Source organism: Phalacrocorax aristotelis, chromosome W (genome assembly GCF_949628215.1).
Source record: "Phalacrocorax aristotelis chromosome W, bGulAri2.1, whole genome shotgun sequence".
In the NCBI taxonomy this organism is placed as follows: domain Eukaryota; kingdom Metazoa; phylum Chordata; class Aves; order Suliformes; family Phalacrocoracidae; genus Phalacrocorax; species Phalacrocorax aristotelis.
Window position 1 is genome coordinate 24,516,338 of NC_134310.1, and position 17,409 is coordinate 24,533,746.

The 17,409-nt window shown below is 48.6% G+C and overlaps 1 protein-coding gene across 1 annotated transcript in view; it reads right to left on the minus strand.

Annotated features, from left to right (window-relative positions):
• Positions 1 to 2,125: 2,125 nt before the first annotated feature.
• The window catches only part of LOC142049449 (E3 ubiquitin-protein ligase ARK2C-like), a 65,726-nt gene continuing 50,442 nt past the window's right edge, over positions 2,126 to 17,409 (minus strand). Inside the window, exons 2-8 of the mRNA XM_075077187.1 lie at positions 14,986 to 15,295; positions 12,764 to 12,889; positions 7,287 to 7,416; positions 6,276 to 6,380; positions 5,664 to 5,759; positions 4,365 to 4,471; positions 2,126 to 3,196 (exon numbers count right to left, since the gene is read on the minus strand). Of these exons, the coding sequence (XP_074933288.1) occupies positions 3,079 to 3,196; positions 4,365 to 4,471; positions 5,664 to 5,759; positions 6,276 to 6,380; positions 7,287 to 7,416; positions 12,764 to 12,889; positions 14,986 to 15,295 (992 nt within the window). The 3' untranslated portion in view covers positions 2,126 to 3,078. The remainder of the gene's footprint in view (positions 3,197 to 4,364; positions 4,472 to 5,663; positions 5,760 to 6,275; positions 6,381 to 7,286; positions 7,417 to 12,763; positions 12,890 to 14,985; positions 15,296 to 17,409) is intronic.

Sequence of the window (17,409 nt, forward strand, 5' to 3'; positions counted from 1 at the left end):
AAATGGGGCCCTGAGCAACGACAAGCCTTTGAACAGATTAAACGAGAAATAGTTCATGCAGTAGCTCTTGGGCCAGTCCGGGCAGGACAAGATGTAAAAAATGTGCTCTACACTGCAGCCGGGGAGAATGGCCCTACCTGGAGCCTCTGGCAGAAAGCACCTGGGGAGACCCGGGGTCGACCCCTAGGGTTTTGGAGTCGGGGATACAGAGGGTCCGAAGCCCGCTATACTCCAACCGAAAAAGAGATATTGGCAGCATATGAAGGGGTCCGAGCTGCTTCAGAAGTGGTTGGTACTGAGGCACAGTTGCTCCTGGCACCCCGACTGCCAGTGCTGGGCTGGATGTTCAAAGGAAACATCCCCTCTACACACCATGCAACTGATGCTACGTGGAGTACATGGGTTGCACTGATCACCCAGCGGGCTCGAGTAGGAAACCCCAGTCGCCCAGGAATCTTGGAAGTGATTATGGACTGGCCAGAAGGCAAAGACTTTGGAATATCACCAGAGGAGGAGGTGACACGTGCTGAAGAAGCCCCACTGTATAACAAACTGCCAGAAGATGAAAAGCAATATGCCCTGTTCACTGATGGGTCCTGTCACCTTGTGGGAAAGCACCAGAGATGGAAGGCTGCTGTATGGAGTCCTACACGACAAGTAGCAGAAACTGCTGAAGGAGAAGGTGAATCGAGCCAGTTTGCAGAGGTAAAGGCCATCCAGCTGGCCTTAGACATTGCTGAACGGGAAAAGTGGCCAGTGCTCTATCTCTATACTGACTCCTGGATGGTGGCAAATGCCCTGTGGGGCTGGCTGCAGCAGTGGAAGCAAAGCAACTGGCAGCGCAGAGGCAAACCCATCTGGGCTGCCACATTGTGGCAAGATATTGCTGCCCGGGTAGAGAAACTGGTTGTAAAGGTACGTCATGTGGATGCTCACGTCCCCAAGTGTCGGGCCACTGAAGAACATCAGAACAACCAGCAGGTACATCAGGCTGCCAAGATTGAAGTGGCTGAGGTGGATCTGGACTGGCAACATAAGGGTGAACTATTTCTAGCTCGATGGGCCCATGACACCTCAGGCCATCAAGGGAGAGATGCAACATACAGGTGGGCTCGTGATCGAGGGGTGGACTTGACCATGGACGCTACTGCACAGGTTATCCACAAATGTGAAACATGCGCTGCAATCAAGCAAGCGAAGCGGGTAAAGCCTCTGTGGTATGGGGGACGATGGCTGAAATATAAATATGGGGAGGCCTGGCAAATTGACTATATCACACTCCCACAGACCCGCCAAGGCAAGCGCCATGTGCTTACAATGGTAGAAACAACGACTGGCTGGCTGGAAACATATCCTGTCCCCCATGCCACTGCCCCGAACACTATCCTGGGTCTTGAGAAACAAGTCCTGTGGCGACATGGCACCCCAGAGAGGATTGAGTCAGACAATGGGACTCATTTCCGAAATATCCTCATAGACACCTGGGCATTGAGTGGGTGTATCACATCCCCTATCACGCACCAGCCTCTGGGAAAATTGAACGGTACAATGGACTGTTAAAAACTACACTGAGAGCAATGGGGAGTGGAACATTCAAACACTGGGATACACATTTAGCAAAAACCACGTGGTTAGTCAACACGAGGGGATCTGCCAACCGAGCCGGCCCTGCCCAGTCAGAAATCCTACATACTGTGGAAGGGGATAGAGTCCCTGTAGTGCACACAAAAATTATGCTGGGCAAAACAGTCTGGGTTCTTCCTGCCTCCGGCAAAGGCAAACCCATTCGTGGGATTGCTTTTGCTTGAGGACCTGGGTGCACTTGGTGGGTGATGCGGGAGGATGGAGAAATCCGATGTGTGCCTCAAGGGGATTTGATTTTGGGTGAAAACAGTCAATGAACTGAATGGCACAATGTGAACTGCTATATAATATTGTGTGTCACCTCTGTGTTGTATCAATGATATCAGAGTACGAGCCTCCCAACCCATGGAAGATCAACTATGAAACAAGCCGTGCAGCAGTGATGGAACGATGACTGACTCGGTATGCAGCAACCCAACGCCACACCCCATCTCTCCCACCCTGAAAGACTGATACAACAGATGGAGCCCAGAGTCATGGACTGGGTGAACTCAATGGACATTTTAATGGACATTTTACAGGGAAGGTCCATGAACTAAGGGAATGATGTCTGTGTGTTATGTTAAAGGATGGGAAGGGGAGGGGTGGTGGTTGGTACGGTTGTATTGCATCGTATGGGACCTGGGCATGGTGTAAATGGTATGGAATAAGGGGTGGAGAATGTGCTGGTTTTGGCTGAGAAGGGGTTAATTCTCCTCACTGTGGGGGTCAGCTACCTTTCCAGCTTCCTGCTCTCTGTCGCGTGGCGGGGGGACTGGGAGGGGCAGGGCCATGGTGGGGGCGGCTGACCCCGACTGGCCAATGGCAGGTTCATTCCATACCATGTGACACCATGACCAGTATAATGGGGGGGGCAGTGGCAGCACGGAGGCGGCGCGGTGTCGGGTCGGTGGGCGGTGAGCGGCTGCGGCGCGTGCGGTTTGTTTCGGCGGTTCGTTCCCCCTCTCCCCTCCCTTCCCCCCGCCCCCGGGGCTTTGCACCTCTCGTTGTTCTCCTTTACATTGCATTTCTATTGTTGTTTCTTTTAATTTTAATTATTAAACTGTTCTTATCCCAACCCACGAGCGTTACCCTTCTGATTCTCTCCCCCATCTACCGGTGGGGGAGTGAGCGAGTGACTGTGTGGGGCTGAGCTGCCGGCTAAACCACGACAACAGGCCAGACTACCACAACTAGTTCCTTCATGTTCAACACTAAATCTTCTGCAGCATGGGGTCTCTGAGCTCTGGGAATGCCAGCTCCCTTTCACTGGGCCTGTACCCTGTGTATGTGCAATATCTCCTACCACTAGATATTGTACCGCCACCTCCTCCTCCTCGCTAACATGCCTGCAGACTTTTCCTCTCAATCAAATGGCTCAGAAGGCAAACTTTTGCTGCAAGGGTTTATGGCCGTATGACCTGGTAAGGAAAATGGTGTGTCCAGCCAGTCCTTTCAGCTGTCCGAGCCGAGCTGTGTTTCAATGTCCACCCTGCAGATTGGGCACTTCTTGCTGGTGGCCAGCCACTGGTCCACGCACACTTGGTGGAAGCGATGCATACAGGGCAAACGCCTGCAGAGAGAGAAGTACCACACCATTAGGATGGAGGAGGTCCAGGGGACCAAGAAGACCCAGAAAGCAGCAGCCGGGGCTGCTTCAAACATGGGGAAGCACCAATGTAGTGACACCAGTGCTGCCTAGGTCCTACACCCTCCCCCAGCCATACCAGTTCACATAGGGCAGCAGGTCAGAGATGGTGTCCTTCTTGGCTAAAAGACTTTTAGAAAACCCCACACCCTCCTGAACTGAGTTGTTCCAGTTATTAATTACGCTGGCTGCTGCTTTTTAACCGTTCAGGAGTATTAGGTTATACTCCAAAGCCTCTTGGTTCTTCATCATTGTGACTCATTAGCAGTCAAGTGGGTCCCCTCCACCGCTCCAGTGTGGGTGTCTGGTGTGCCCCAGGGAATATGGTTGCTTTTCACCTACATCACCTTTGCCATCTCTTCACTCACTCCCATGAGCCAGAGGGACCATGAATGACAAGGACCCACAGCAAGAGGATCAGAGTTTTTCTTGATGGTTTAAGGCAAGTAAAGGGTGAGAAGCAGGACCAGGTAGTGCAGCTGCACTGCCCACCTGCAGTTCCTTCAGCCATGGTAGCTCGGCCCCTTGCAATTGCTTGTCCTCATCCTCTGTCACAAGCAGAGATTTGACCCAGCCAAGAGCCTGGGGATATCTCTGAGGGATAAATGGGGCTTTGTTGTTGGCTCAAGATGGCTCCTTGTGACAATGTGGGTGGAGTAATCTCACTTATTCTACAATAAAGCAGCTCCTTCCTGGCCACAAGCCAAACTCCCCTGGACTTCTCACACACACTCCCTTTTATCGGACTTTGGCCATCTGTCAAGCTCAGATGTTGATGTCCCCAAGCTCCAGATGGCTGTCTGAGACCTGGGACCCATCCGTCTCTGATGCTTGCCATTGCACAGTCCTGAAGGAAGTGATGCAAACCCAGGAGATACTATAAAAATGTGGCATTCCTGTTGCTGCAGAGCTCTTCCTACCTACAGCCCATACCAATATCCATCTAAATGGCATTTGGTTTCCCAGACAACAGCCTAAATGAGTTTGTCAGGACAAGAACAGGGACAACCCCACCAGTGCACATCAGCATTAATCCCAATAAACACAACTCAGATGACATTGAGAGGCAGAGGAGCAGATGGAAGGATCGTACCTGACGTCTTCTCCATCTTCAAGCATGGACAGACAGATTGTGCATTTCTCATCAGTGTCTGACTCCTCTCCATCCTCTTGCTCAGCTTTGCCCTCCTGTGGCCTTCTCTGCAGCAAGGTTAAAGACATAATTTGGTTAGGAGTTGACTTTCTAATGCTCTCCCAAGCCTGGGTAGTTTCAGGAAGGCAAATAATAAGAGCTTCATCTATCAGCCAGATCCTCCAGCTTGGGGAAACCAGACCAGCCAAAACAGCCAGTGAGGGGAGGATGACACCAACATGCTGCTGGTCGGCACATCTCCTCCTGGTGCCGGTGGCAGTGGGGTTGGTGGTAGTGCCCCAGGGAGCAGCCTGTTCTCTGCTGCCCTAACGCAGCCCCCCGCCACCTCCTCCTTGCAGTGGGGATGGCCCCATAGCCTTCTTTGCTGGAGGCTTCTTCCAGAGACCCCAAAGCATGTGGGGCCACTACTGCCAGGAAGGGCAACCACTGTGCCCCATGCCAGCTTGGCCACTGGCCCAGCCCCACACTGAGCCATGGGGCAGTGCTTAGCCTGTCAGCTCTCTCCTTTTCTCTTTCCCCCAACATCCATTCCTATTAATACAATTTTTCTGGATCCACTGGAGATGCGATCAGAGATAAGCGCAGCAGGAGTTGACTCACTTCCAACTTGGGCAATGAAATGTCACACTACTTGTTACTGCCCAGCCAAGAATGACCAACATGTGAAATTACTATGCAAACAAGCACATTTCCCATTTTCTATTTAGCATGACCCCAAAACATGGCACCCATTTCATTATGGGCAGGAGATCAGCTCCAACAGAGGAGATACCTCTTGCAAAACAAGGGGAGGACAAGCTCCCCCATGCCATGGAGCCAGCACCCTCACAGCAGGATGTGCAGGCAGCGCTGCTTGCATGCAGAATGGGGTGAGTTTGCATGCATGAAGTCCCCTTGGTGTGCACACTTTCTTACCAGGTATGGACAGGGGGAAATTGCACCCGCTGGGTGGGAGAAGGTTGAGACCCTTTTGAAAATTTGGCCTGCAGCTTCCTAGCGTAGAAGTGAGAAACAGCCAGCTGAACTACACCACCGCTTCAGCCCAGGAGCCCCAAAAGATATTAAAGCACCAATTCTGGATTTTACATTCCTCCCCCATTTCGGGGAATATTGACAGTGCCAGTTTGCCAACCCTGGGATTGCAACCCACCAAAGTCCTTCCTTCCGTCAGCTCTGTGCCCATAGCCCTTGGCCAACTGAGAGAGTCTGGCAGCCATGCCACAGTTTCAGGGTGCTCACCTTCTTGTACTTGTGGGGGATGGTGAACCTCTCGATGGTGTTCTGGACAGCGCCCCGGCTCATGCTTCCCAGCCTGTCCTCCAGCTGCAGCAGCTCCTGTGGTGCAGGAACAGCAGCAAAGCACCATCAGCATTGCTCCCGGGGCAGGAGGTCCCACCACCCCACCTGCTGGGGACCAAGGCTCCCTCCTTCCCTGTCTTTCCTTGGTGGAAGTGTCCGTCGAACCCAAATCAGCCATGCTTTAATGATGAATCTGAGCCCTGGATCTTGGGCTAGTAATTAAGGGCTCAAGGCAAAGAGCTGGATATCCAATATTTCAGAAATTAGGGTGGAATTTGAGCTCCATTTGACAGGTTGGGAAACAAAACCCCATAGAACTGAAGCACTTTGTTCACAGACATGAAGTGAGCCAGAGTCAACCTGAGCCAGAGCCAGGCACCCATCTTTTACCAAACCCGCTCAACCCCTTCACCTCTCAGTTATTACTAAAATTGCTACAAGACTCAATGCAACTGCCATGCCACAGAACAGTCTTATAAGTTTATGCCAGAGCTTACATAGATTCCCAGCATTTAAAAATTGAATAATAATACCAGTCCTCCAGATACGTACTTCATAGCTCTCCCGCACAGCGGACGTGTGCCTATTTGGGTTCAGTCCCTGAAGAGCAAGTAACTGAAGCTGAGGATAAGGGTAATTTTTGATTTCGTGAACAACCTGTGAAAAGTGAGGGAAAAAAAATAAAGCCACCTGTACTTGCACAAAGAAATTCCTTGTGTACCCTGATTTAAATTTAGTGCTTTAAAAATTCAAAAGGAAAGAGCAGACTGACACTTTCCCCAACGGAAGTCTTTTAATAACCAAAAAATGAGGTTTTATTAAATAGATATCCTATAAATGATAACTAATAACATGCATTTCTTCTGAATAAACTATCTATTATAATAATTCCTGTTACATATATAACATTGCAGTTCCAAACTCTCAACGTGGATTAGCTTAAAAAGATATTTTATTTATTTTTAAATGGGTGTATTTCTTTTCATCCAAGCTTTGATTTTTTTAAAGCCTTGCTGTAGTATGCAGGTGTCAGGGTCTGACTATGGGCATGAGGAAAAACACTCTCATGGGATTTCTGAAGATGCTTTAAGGATTAGCAGTGCTCAGCACAGCTCAGCTTCAAATGCAGCACCCTGCTAGGAGAAGGGCCAGAAAACGATCCCAGTCAGCCCATCTTCTCATCAAACTCCATCTCCACCTGTGCAACAGGTCATGCAAAACCTTTATAGGCATAGAGAGCAATGATGTGAAGAGGGATGGTCCTTGGGGCTGAGCCCGAGGAAGGGAGTCATCTGCTGCCAATGCAGGGAGCCCTGGGAGACCAGCTTGTGAACATGGTGCTGCTTGCGATAGACCAAATCTTTCCAGAGCAGCTGAGCTTTTCTTTCCTTTCTCTAATCCGGAGTGCAATGATGCAACATTATCCTTTCAGACACTCCCTCCCACGGCCAGAGATAAGTGGAATTCACAGAAGACAGGTGATAGAAAGACAGCAGCCTTTATTTTGACTGCCTTCTGGCAGACAATGCATAAAACATTTCTCAGTAAAATCATTTCACTTACCATCTGTGTTGAGGATGTGCTTCTGGGGAAATGATGCATCCAAGGTGTAGCTAAGTAATGCTGATAGGGCCGAGGGACTGGCCGGACCTGGAACTGAGCGTGAGTCAGTCCCGTATCGACACTGAGGTCCCTGTGGGCATGAGGATGAATATACAGCTTTGACTGCACAGTTTTATTGCATGGCCCACAGCAAGTCAGATTGTGCTTGCAGGGCAACATCCACTGGTGGGCTCTGGGCTGCTGTGGGTGCCTCAAGCAGGGATGATGCTACTGCTTGGAAGGGAGTTTCCTCCAATTTGGGCAATCGCCCACAAGGCAAGCACAAAGGAGTGAGGGGTTGTTTTTATACCAGTTAGCATTTGTGTTAGCTGGGGTCAAGAGGAGATCAAGCCCAGCCAGCATGGGTTCATGAAAGGCAGGTCCTGCCTGGCCAACTTGATCTCCTTCTATGACCAGGATATCTGACTAGTCGATGAGGAAAAAACTGTGGATGTTATCTACCTGGGCTTTAGCAAAGCCTTTGACACTGTCTCCTACAGCATCGTCCTAGAGAAGCTGTCAGCTCATGGCTTAGACAGGTGTACTCTTCACTAGGTAAAAAACTGGCTGGATGGCTGGGCCCAGAGAGTTGTGGTGAATGGAGTTAAATCCAGTTGGCGGCCAGTCACAAGCAGGGTTCCCCAGGGCTCAGTGTTGGAGCCAGTCTTGTTTAATATCTTTATCAATGATCTGGAGCAGGGGATTGAATGCACCCTGAGTAAGTCTGCAGATGACACCAAGTTGGGCGAGAGTGTCGATCTGCTTGAGGGTAGGAAGGCTTTGCAGAGGGATCTGGACAGGCTGGATCAATGGGCCGAGATCAATTTTATGAGATTTAACAAGGCCAAGCGCCAGGTCTTGCACTTGGGTCACAACAACCCCATGCAACGCTACAGGACTGGGGAAGAGTGGATGGAAAGCTGCCCAGTGGAGAAGGACTTGGGGGGTGCTGGTTGACGGCCTCCTGAACATGGGCCAGCAGTGTGCCCAGGTGGCCAAGAAGGCCAACAGTATCCTGGCTTGTATCAGGAATAGTGTGGCCAGCAGGACCAGGGAAGTGATAGTGCCTCTGTACTCGGCACTGGTGAGGCTGCAGCTCGAGTACTGTGTTCAGTTTTGGGCCCCTCAGTACAAGAAGGACATTGAGGTGCTGGAGTGTATCCAAAGAAGGGCAATGAAGCTGATGAAGGGTCTGGAGAACAAGTCTTATGAGGAGCAGCTGAGGGGAGACCTTATTGCTCTCTACAACTACCTGAAAGGAGGTTGTAGTAAGGAGGGTGTTGGTCTCTTCTCCCAAGTCACTAGCAATAGGATTGGAGGAAACAGCCTCAAGTTGTGTCAGGGGAGGTTTAAACTGGATATTAGGAAAAATTTCTTCACTGAAAGAGTGGCCAGGCATTGGAACAGGCTGCCCAGAGAGGCGGTGGAGTCACCATCCCTGGAGGTATTTAAAAGCTGTGGAGACGTGGCACTTCAGGGCATGGTTTAGGAGACATGGTATTGTTGCACTGACAGTTGGACTTGATGATCCTAGAGGTCTTTTCCAACCTTAATGATTCTATGAAGAGCTGCACAACAGACTGCTAATTTAAGAGCAAGAGCATTTTGGTGGCTCCGATCGATCCCCAGGCTCAGTAACTCAACCTGGCCAGACCAGGTCCTCCCCATGCTGCCATCACTGCAAACAATTACATTTTGCCTTGAATATTTTGCAGGAATACAGCTAAATGCCTTGGGGCATACACCAGTGAGCTGTTCTGGGTAGTTGTTAGGAGCCAGCTAGGCACCATCCAGGGGCTTTCTGACGTGCCTGTGCTTTCCTTGGAGGTCTCCCAGCCCAAGCCACAGGAGGACCTAGGGAGACAGGGGAGAGAGCACCTCACCCAAACTCAGCTTCAGAGAACCCCAGAACTGTTGTTTGTGCAGAAAATATAAAGGTTTTAAGAAATTTCTGGATGAGACTGCTGTAGGAAATGGTGTCACGTGACCAGCAGGCCAACACCAATGAAGCAGGACATCCCCAATGGTCCCACTCACCTGCACAAAGCCTGGCCCAGGCAAACAAAGCAGGATCTTCACCCAGGCTGGGGCTCAGCTTGGTGAGTTTGGGCACTTTGTCCCTCCAGAAAAACAACTCAGCACAATCCCAGGACTTGACACGACCAAGATCCCAGCAAATGCCACAGCTCTGCCCAATCCAAGCATGCAGAGGCAAACTGCAAACCCCATCCCCTCGCTGCATTGAGAGGATGGGAGGAGACATAACACAGCATCTCAGTCTATAATCCAATTAGCTGATCCCTTGTCTCTCCAGCCAAAGAGTCTCTCAGCAAACAGGTACTTTCAACGTCATTCACTTTATCATAATTACAAAAGCCGGTGCTCTAATAACCATTATCTTCACATTTGCCAAAGCTAAGCTAATTAGAGCACAGGGGTGGCTTCCTATTTCATCCTCGACCTTCTCTTCCCTTCCACAGAGGACAGTGGCTGCGAGCACCGCGGCTTGTTAGGAGCAACACAGACGTGTCCTCCAGCAGCTGTGAACCCAACAACAGATAACAGATGTGAGGGGACAGTAAATGCAGAAACCCTTTACCCAGAACAGCCTGTGTACCAGGCAGCAACTCCAGTGCTTTAGTACTCCCCAGTAAGTCTCCCTGCAGCAAGCTGAAGCAAAGAGAGGGACTATCTTTGCTGGCCCTGCACTAGCCATGTCCTAGACAAACAAAACTGGCAGAGGATAAAACACAGGAAGCGACTGGCAGGAACACAACCAGGGTGAGAATCCACAGGGCTGAGCATTTTCAGTTCCCATGTCACAATTTTGGAGATTTATCCAATTATTAAAGACTGTTCCCAGGTGGATGGAAGGCTCAACTGGCAATCAGGAGGCTTTGAGTCCATTCCGAGCCCCGTCACTGGCCTGATGCATGACCTTGACCACTTTCTCTCTGCCTTCCCATATTCCCTGTCTGCAAAATAGATGCAATAATCCACAGAGTGCTTTGAGATCAAGGACTGAAGAGACCTCTCAAAGATGAACAGCCATTATTAACTTGCACAAGTAATTGCAATAACAGCACTGCTGAACTGTTTACACATTGGTGCATCTAGATCCTTAAAATCAGATATTGAGGCTCCTGAAGTGATGATGTGGGTCTACAGAAGGGCCCAAAGCAGAATACTGCATGGAACGGTGTTTTCTTGGGGTTTGCAGGTGTGCTTATTAGCAGAGCACATTAGCTGAAGAAAACCAAAACCAACCATCACCTTCTAGCCTGTGCTGCATGGACAACTGTACAGCATCTTGATGCTGAGATGCGAGGTTCGAGAGCTATGATGCCTATGGTACTGTCGTGGTTCAGCCTCAGCTGGCAACTGAACACCACGCAGCCGCTCGCTCACTCCCCACCCCCACCCCTGTGGGATGGGGAAGAGAATCGGAAGAGCAAAAGAACTTGTGGGTTGAGATAAGCACAGTTTAATGATTACAATAAAATAATAATAATTATTATTATGATAATGACAATAATGTTAATATAATAAAATGGAAAAGGAAGGGAAAGGAAAAAAAGGGGGAAAAAACACAGAAACATGAACGATACAACCGCTCACCACCCGCCAACTGACGCTGCCTGTCCCCGAGCCGCGATTGCTTCCTCCCTCCCCCGGCCAGCTCCTCCCAGTTAACATACTGGGCATGACGTTACATGATATGGAATATCCCTTTGGTCAGTTTGAATCCGCTCTCTTAGCTGTGCCCCCTCCCCTCCCAGCTTCTTGTGCACCCAGCAGAGCATGGGAAGCTAGAAATGTCCTTGACTAGTACAAGCGCTACCCAGCAACAGCCCAAAACATCTGTGTGTTACCTCAACATTTTTTTCCACGGTAAGTTCAAAGCACAGCACTATACCAGCTAGAGTGAAGAAAATTAACTTTATCCCAGCTAAAACCATGACAGGTACACAGGCTGCCAACAACCAAAATGTGAAAGATAAGGACCCAGATAACAGGTTGGATGGTTATCACTAAATGCGGATGCAGAAGATTATTTAAGGAACCAAATGGGAGTTTATTTCTTCTTCACCAGATGTTTTTAATTGAGGTTGGGCTGTCCAAGATGACTGGTTACCTTCAGCTCTTCTTTCCATCCCTATGTCCCACGACAGTGCTTACCACCTACCGCCTCCAAGTGAGCGCCACTGCTGCTCATGCAGTGGTAACACATTAGAGGAAAGGTTTTATATCTGTCACTGGGCAAAACTGTACATGTGCCCCAAGGGGAAGCGAGTCACCCAAATATATATACCCAGTATATGGTTTCTGTCATCCCCACTCCTTAGGTTTTATAAGGCTATGGAGCAACATGGGGGGGGAAGGAGGGAGGAGGAGGGGAACATAAAGCGATCCTTTTAATGATTATAATTAAACACTCTGCACCAAAAGAGAGGCAGAAAGAATGGATCTATCTAGATGGTATGTGAACCACTTTGCAAACTGATCTGAACAATGTCATCCCGGACAAATTCAGCTCACAGTGGTGCCAGTAATAGGAACACCTGAGAAGAAAATGGCAGAAGGATCTGGCCATATTTTAGGTTGCATATTATTACCCTGGAGGGGGACACCCCCCACCCCCCCAAATGTTAAAAGGGCTCTCCATTTGCAGAGCAAAGTGCTCAGATGTTAGGAAATGCCATAATTAAGATTTCCTGTGACATTTTATTTCAGACCCCTTGTGCATATACATTATGATCATCTCTAATTACATGTTCACATGCTATTTTTTCCATTCAGTGCACAGAATAGACTTTGCTCAGCTAACAAGCAGCTACTCAGAAGTACAGAAGTATGTTTTTATTTTCTTATTCTTCCAAGTAGGGCCCCATACCTTATTAACTGTGCAAGAGCTCAAAACCAGCTCTGAAAATGAAATTATCAATTACCTGCTCAGCTCAGGGTATCAAGCACTACAGTGGCAGAACTATTAACAACTGTTAATTCATTTACACCACCCTGCGGGGCAGGGCAGCACCATGTTCCCCAATTTAGACCACAGAAAATGTTGTGGCCACTGTTTTTTGAGTTCCTGGTGTACAGCAGAAGATCTAGTTCAGGCAGAGACATTGGTCTACAGGAAAAAGACCCTGGAGGAAGATTAATGCTTGGCTGCACTCTGCATCCATGGATGGAGAATTATGGGCAATATCAATGCCTCAATGTTATCATATACATGCATAAAGGCTTTAGCATGCACTCATGGCCCTCCCAGAGATGAGTTTTCCCATTGTACGCTCCCCACATTGTATCTGTTGAGCTGCACCATTAGCTTTTATGAAAGCATTGATCCATGATGACATTCACCAACCCTTGCAGCTTCCCCAGGACTTTTTAAACACCTCATTCAATGCACAAGTGAAATGTGGAAGACTTACCAGTCCATGCCTTCGGCTAAATACCTGGGCTGGGGCCCCATGGGTTGTGGAGTTTGCAGTTGGTGGCTGAAGTCAAAGCTGGGATGTAGATGGTGAGGCTGAACAGACATGCGTTCTTGATCCCACCTGTGGGGAGGAGGAGAGCAGCAAGCGAGTTAGCCACACAACGGGCACTGTGTATGTACAGCTCCTGCTCCAAGCCCCTGTCAATAAATTGGGGGAATACTCAAGCTGTTGGGCTCGTGAATATGTGTCCAAGAGAAAAGAGTCCAGGAAGGTGTCAGGGATGATGGGAAGAGGAACCCAGAGCTACGTCATTTACTCATGGTCACCATGGACATAACGATAATGCAGACCTCCACTCTCACCCCCTGTGGCATCCACATACACCCAGGTTTACAAGAGATGCTATTTGGTGGTGACATGGAAAGAAAAAGAGGAAACCAAACAACTTCTTCCTTAGCAGTTTTGTGCCATTTGCACTATTTTCTTTTTCTCCACTGTCATCCCCATAAACAACAGACAAGATAAAACTTGTCCCTGGTTCAGCCATTATCCATCATCATAAAGAAGCTGCAGGTTGTCTTGCCTCCCCATGCAGAGCATAAACTCCTGGGGAACCTCATTCATAATAGGATTACTCGGGAGTAACTGAAAGCAGAATTTACTCTTGCTGGCCTTTGCCAACATTTCTCTGGATGATGGACAGGCCAGGATGGGATCCAGCTCCTTCTCCCCCAGCTCTGCCGCCTTTGCAAGCAGGGAAAGGAAAGCGGTAGAAAATATAGCAAGGTTTTTCTAGGGATTTGAATCTCTTCTTGTGATCATTGCTTATTTAAACTACTTGGGGGAAGAGCACATGCTGCTTGATTAGTGTCCACATTTGGAGAGAGACACAAGGTAGATGCACGAGCAGGATTTGCATTACAGACAGACTCATACCCCTTGCTCCCTGCTGAGTCCCTGCTTACTAGCAGGGCCATTGCAAAGTAAATCTATGGGAAACCACTAAAGTAAATGGTGCAGGGAACTGCTAGAAAAAGATTTTTTCATGCAGCCACAGCTCAGAGGCTTCACTTCTGAAGGCACAACCCAGATTCCCATTACTGGGACCTCATGTCCCACACCTGTAAGATTCCTGACACCCTCCTCCAATGCAGCTGTGCTTTCAGAAACAGGCTGTGGGACCAGGCAAGAGGTTCCTGCCCTTTTACACACTACAACCCATTTGCAAATGTAACACTGACAGCATTTACCAAAGCAGCTTCTGCGTGGAACTGTGCTCCATGCTTTTATTTGAATTCAGCTTATGACTAAGAGATAAACACTTGTATCATACATGCCTCAGTCTCACACATATTTGCTACCCAATTATTAACTAATCATTAAATCCACCTAAAATCCAGATTATGCAAAACAAAACAAGGATGAGAAGAACACACAATTTTCAGACAGAAAGGGTATGGAAAGAAAGTATTTTCCGCCTGTAGCATTTTTCCCAAATGAAGCGTTATTGCAAAGACTCATCCTCTGATTCTTGTTCCATGGGTACAACCCACAAATAGCTTCCATATGTTTCCAAAAAAAGCACTCCTCTCGTACATGCTTTCTAAACCCCTCTCTCAAGAAACACAATCAGGATAAGGCCAGGCATCCATTTTCACCTCTGCTGAGTTACAGTAATTCTCTCTGCAGTCATCAGCCCAGTCTGAATTTAGGCTGCTCTCCATGATTGAATGTGCTGCAGGTCAATGACATCATTCCCTCGTAGATCTGGGAAGCCTAGCTAGACCCAGAGGACCAAGTTCTTCATGTGCAAAACCTGATGGGACAGGTGGATACAATCTCTTACACGGTTTTGAAACAGCAGCTATGAAGAGGTAGCTTGTGCATGCAGTCTATTGCTCTCTCTGCCATGCAGGACAGGTTCAATGCAACACCAAGGTGTTACCACCATGATTCTCCTATGAGTGACAATAATAGGTGACCTTGGGACATACTAGATGAGCACGGTATGGATCCCATGGGAAAGGTATACCTGCAGGTGCAACCTGCCCTGCAGCTTCCCTTCTGGTGGATGCATTTTAGGCGTACACAGATGAACTTGTGAAGAAAACCCAACATTACTATCACATACTGCCAGGGCTTTGCAGAAGCCACTTTGCTGAAGTGAGGCTGATGTAGCTTCTCAGTATCCTTCAGGAAGAGTAAGCCCCCCTTACCTGGGGTGGGGCATGAGCCGGCAGTGCTGTGCCTTGAGGAGCTGCTGCTGGAGGAGATATCGCTGGTGAAGCGCCTGAGGTAGGAAGGAGGGTCCGGCCACATCCTGGAAGGGCAGGGCTGGCACCTGTGCCAGGGGCTGGTGCAGGGGGCCACTGTGCTGGTGTGCACGGGCCATGTGGGTGGACAGCCCTGGCTGGGGCTGCACTGCATGAGGCAGGGTGAAGTCAGTGGAGAGCTGAGGCTGGGGACCCAGGTGGAAGTGCCAGCAGGAGGTAGCATGGGGATGCTGAGACCTTTGAAAAGGAGCACCTGGAAGAGAAGAGCATGGCCATCACAGGGGCCAGCAGCAGCCAGGGCACCCCAGCCCAGTGGTCACCCATCCAGGGCAAGACTTGAGCAAACAGTTATCTCTCTCCTCTGCCAAAAGGATTAAAAAAGAGAAAACAGGTCAGTTAATGTTGATTACATGCTGATTTTGACTAAAAATTTTTCTTGTCCAAAAAACGTTGGAACCAAAACATGGGTTTGGGTTCAAAGTGACTTTTTGGCTCCAAACTGAAGTGTATACTGATGAAAACTGCATCAGCTTGTTTTGGTTTGCCTGTCTTAAAGAGAAAAGGAACAAAAATTTTAATAGGGCCTGTAGTGATAAGACAAGGCGTAATGGTTTTAAATTAAAAGAGGGTAGATTCAGACCAGATGTAAGGAAGAAATTTTTTACAGTGAGTGTGGTGAAACACTGGAACAGGTTGCCCAGAGAGTTGGTAGACGCCCCATCCCTGGAACCGTTCAAGGCCAGGTTGGACTGGGCTCTGAGCAACCTGATCTATTTGCAGATGTCCCTGCTCATTGCAGGGGGGGTGGACTAGATGACCTTTAAAGGTCCTTTCCAACCCAAACCATTCTGTAATTCTATGAAAAAGCCTCAACATTTTAGAAAAGGAAAAAAAAGTCTGTTTTCTAAAATATGTTTTCATGGATTATGAGCTCACTGAAGTTTTCAAAGCTTGCTGACTTTCTAGCAAGGTATTTCTTTCCAGCAAGGTATTCAAGGTATTTCTTTGCCTGTCTAAAAATGTTTCATAGGCAAAAAAATAACCTCTGCTCTAAGAAACTGTCTCGCTGACTGTAGGACGTGAATGAGACACCTTCCACCTCTGAGAGCTGGGATTAACACCGTGCATCTTTGCTGCGACCCTTCAATAGCCTGTCCTCATGAGCTGCATGCAGGGAGAGAGAGGCTGTGGGAAACACAACACAACACAACACGAGACCAGCCATGAAACCAATGGGAATGAGGAAGAAATGAGGTGTGAAAGATATCTGTAGTGGAGGCTTTTTGCAAAACATCTGGGACTGGCTTGCACCTTCCTCAAGATCCTTGCTTGGATGGGCCCTTGGCCCAATCCAGCACACTAATTCCTACATTCCCAGAGCATTTACAGGCATCACAGCAAAGCTTTTGGCTCTTAAACTAGGCAGAGAGGCATCTCAGAGGTGAAGGATGAGACTTGAGTGAGGCTATTAGAGATGCCTCTTTGCTGAGGATCAGCCCCAGAAAGCCCTGGCAAACAAATAACAGTGCACAACAGAACATTTAATCTCAGAGTTATCTATTTTCAAGTTTACCCTCTTCTGTTCATCATATCTAGCTGCAAGGGGCCTTGGTGGAGACTGATTTCCAAGTCCACACATTGATCTTGCATACACAAGGCAAATCCAGTGTCACCCTGCTTACACCAGCTGAGCACCCTGGCTCCAAGTAACTCACCGTGACCAACAGTGGAATCTGGCTCGCAGGCACTCACCCCTATTCAGTGTCATGGAGGATCTCATGTTAGCAGTGTCTATTATATGATTACTCCACTAGCACATCTTCCTTCTCTTTCTCAAGATGCAGTTTTGTCCTAGATCACATTTGCATTGAAACCGGCAAGCACTGACCATAAAATGCTTCAAGAAAATATGATTCATGGATTTAATCTGCTTTTTGCCTGGACAGTAATGTCTGCCACAGTGGAGAGCAATCCATGACTAAAAACCAGTCCAGATACCCCACATACCCCACTCCAGCTTTTTTTACTCCCCAGAACAAGGGCAGGGCTGACATTTTCATTAGCTAAGCTTTGAGGACATTTTTTCAGCAAAGACGATGAGGTTGAAAACTGTGCCTATCAAGCTCCAGAGCCGCTAATTGCATCCTCCAAGAGCCACATTCCCCACCACCTGTCCCAATAGTGGCTGCAGGAAGGCAATGTTGCCCTGGGATTGGCAAGGCAGAGACCCTATCCTCACTCAATGGGCTCCAGAGTTTTGGTCCTCATCCTACAGCAGGATTTTCCTTCTCCATTAGGATACACTGATTTTGCAGGAAGAGGGGTCAGCCAGATCTTAGATGTTTTTTTATGGCCTACCCCAAAGGC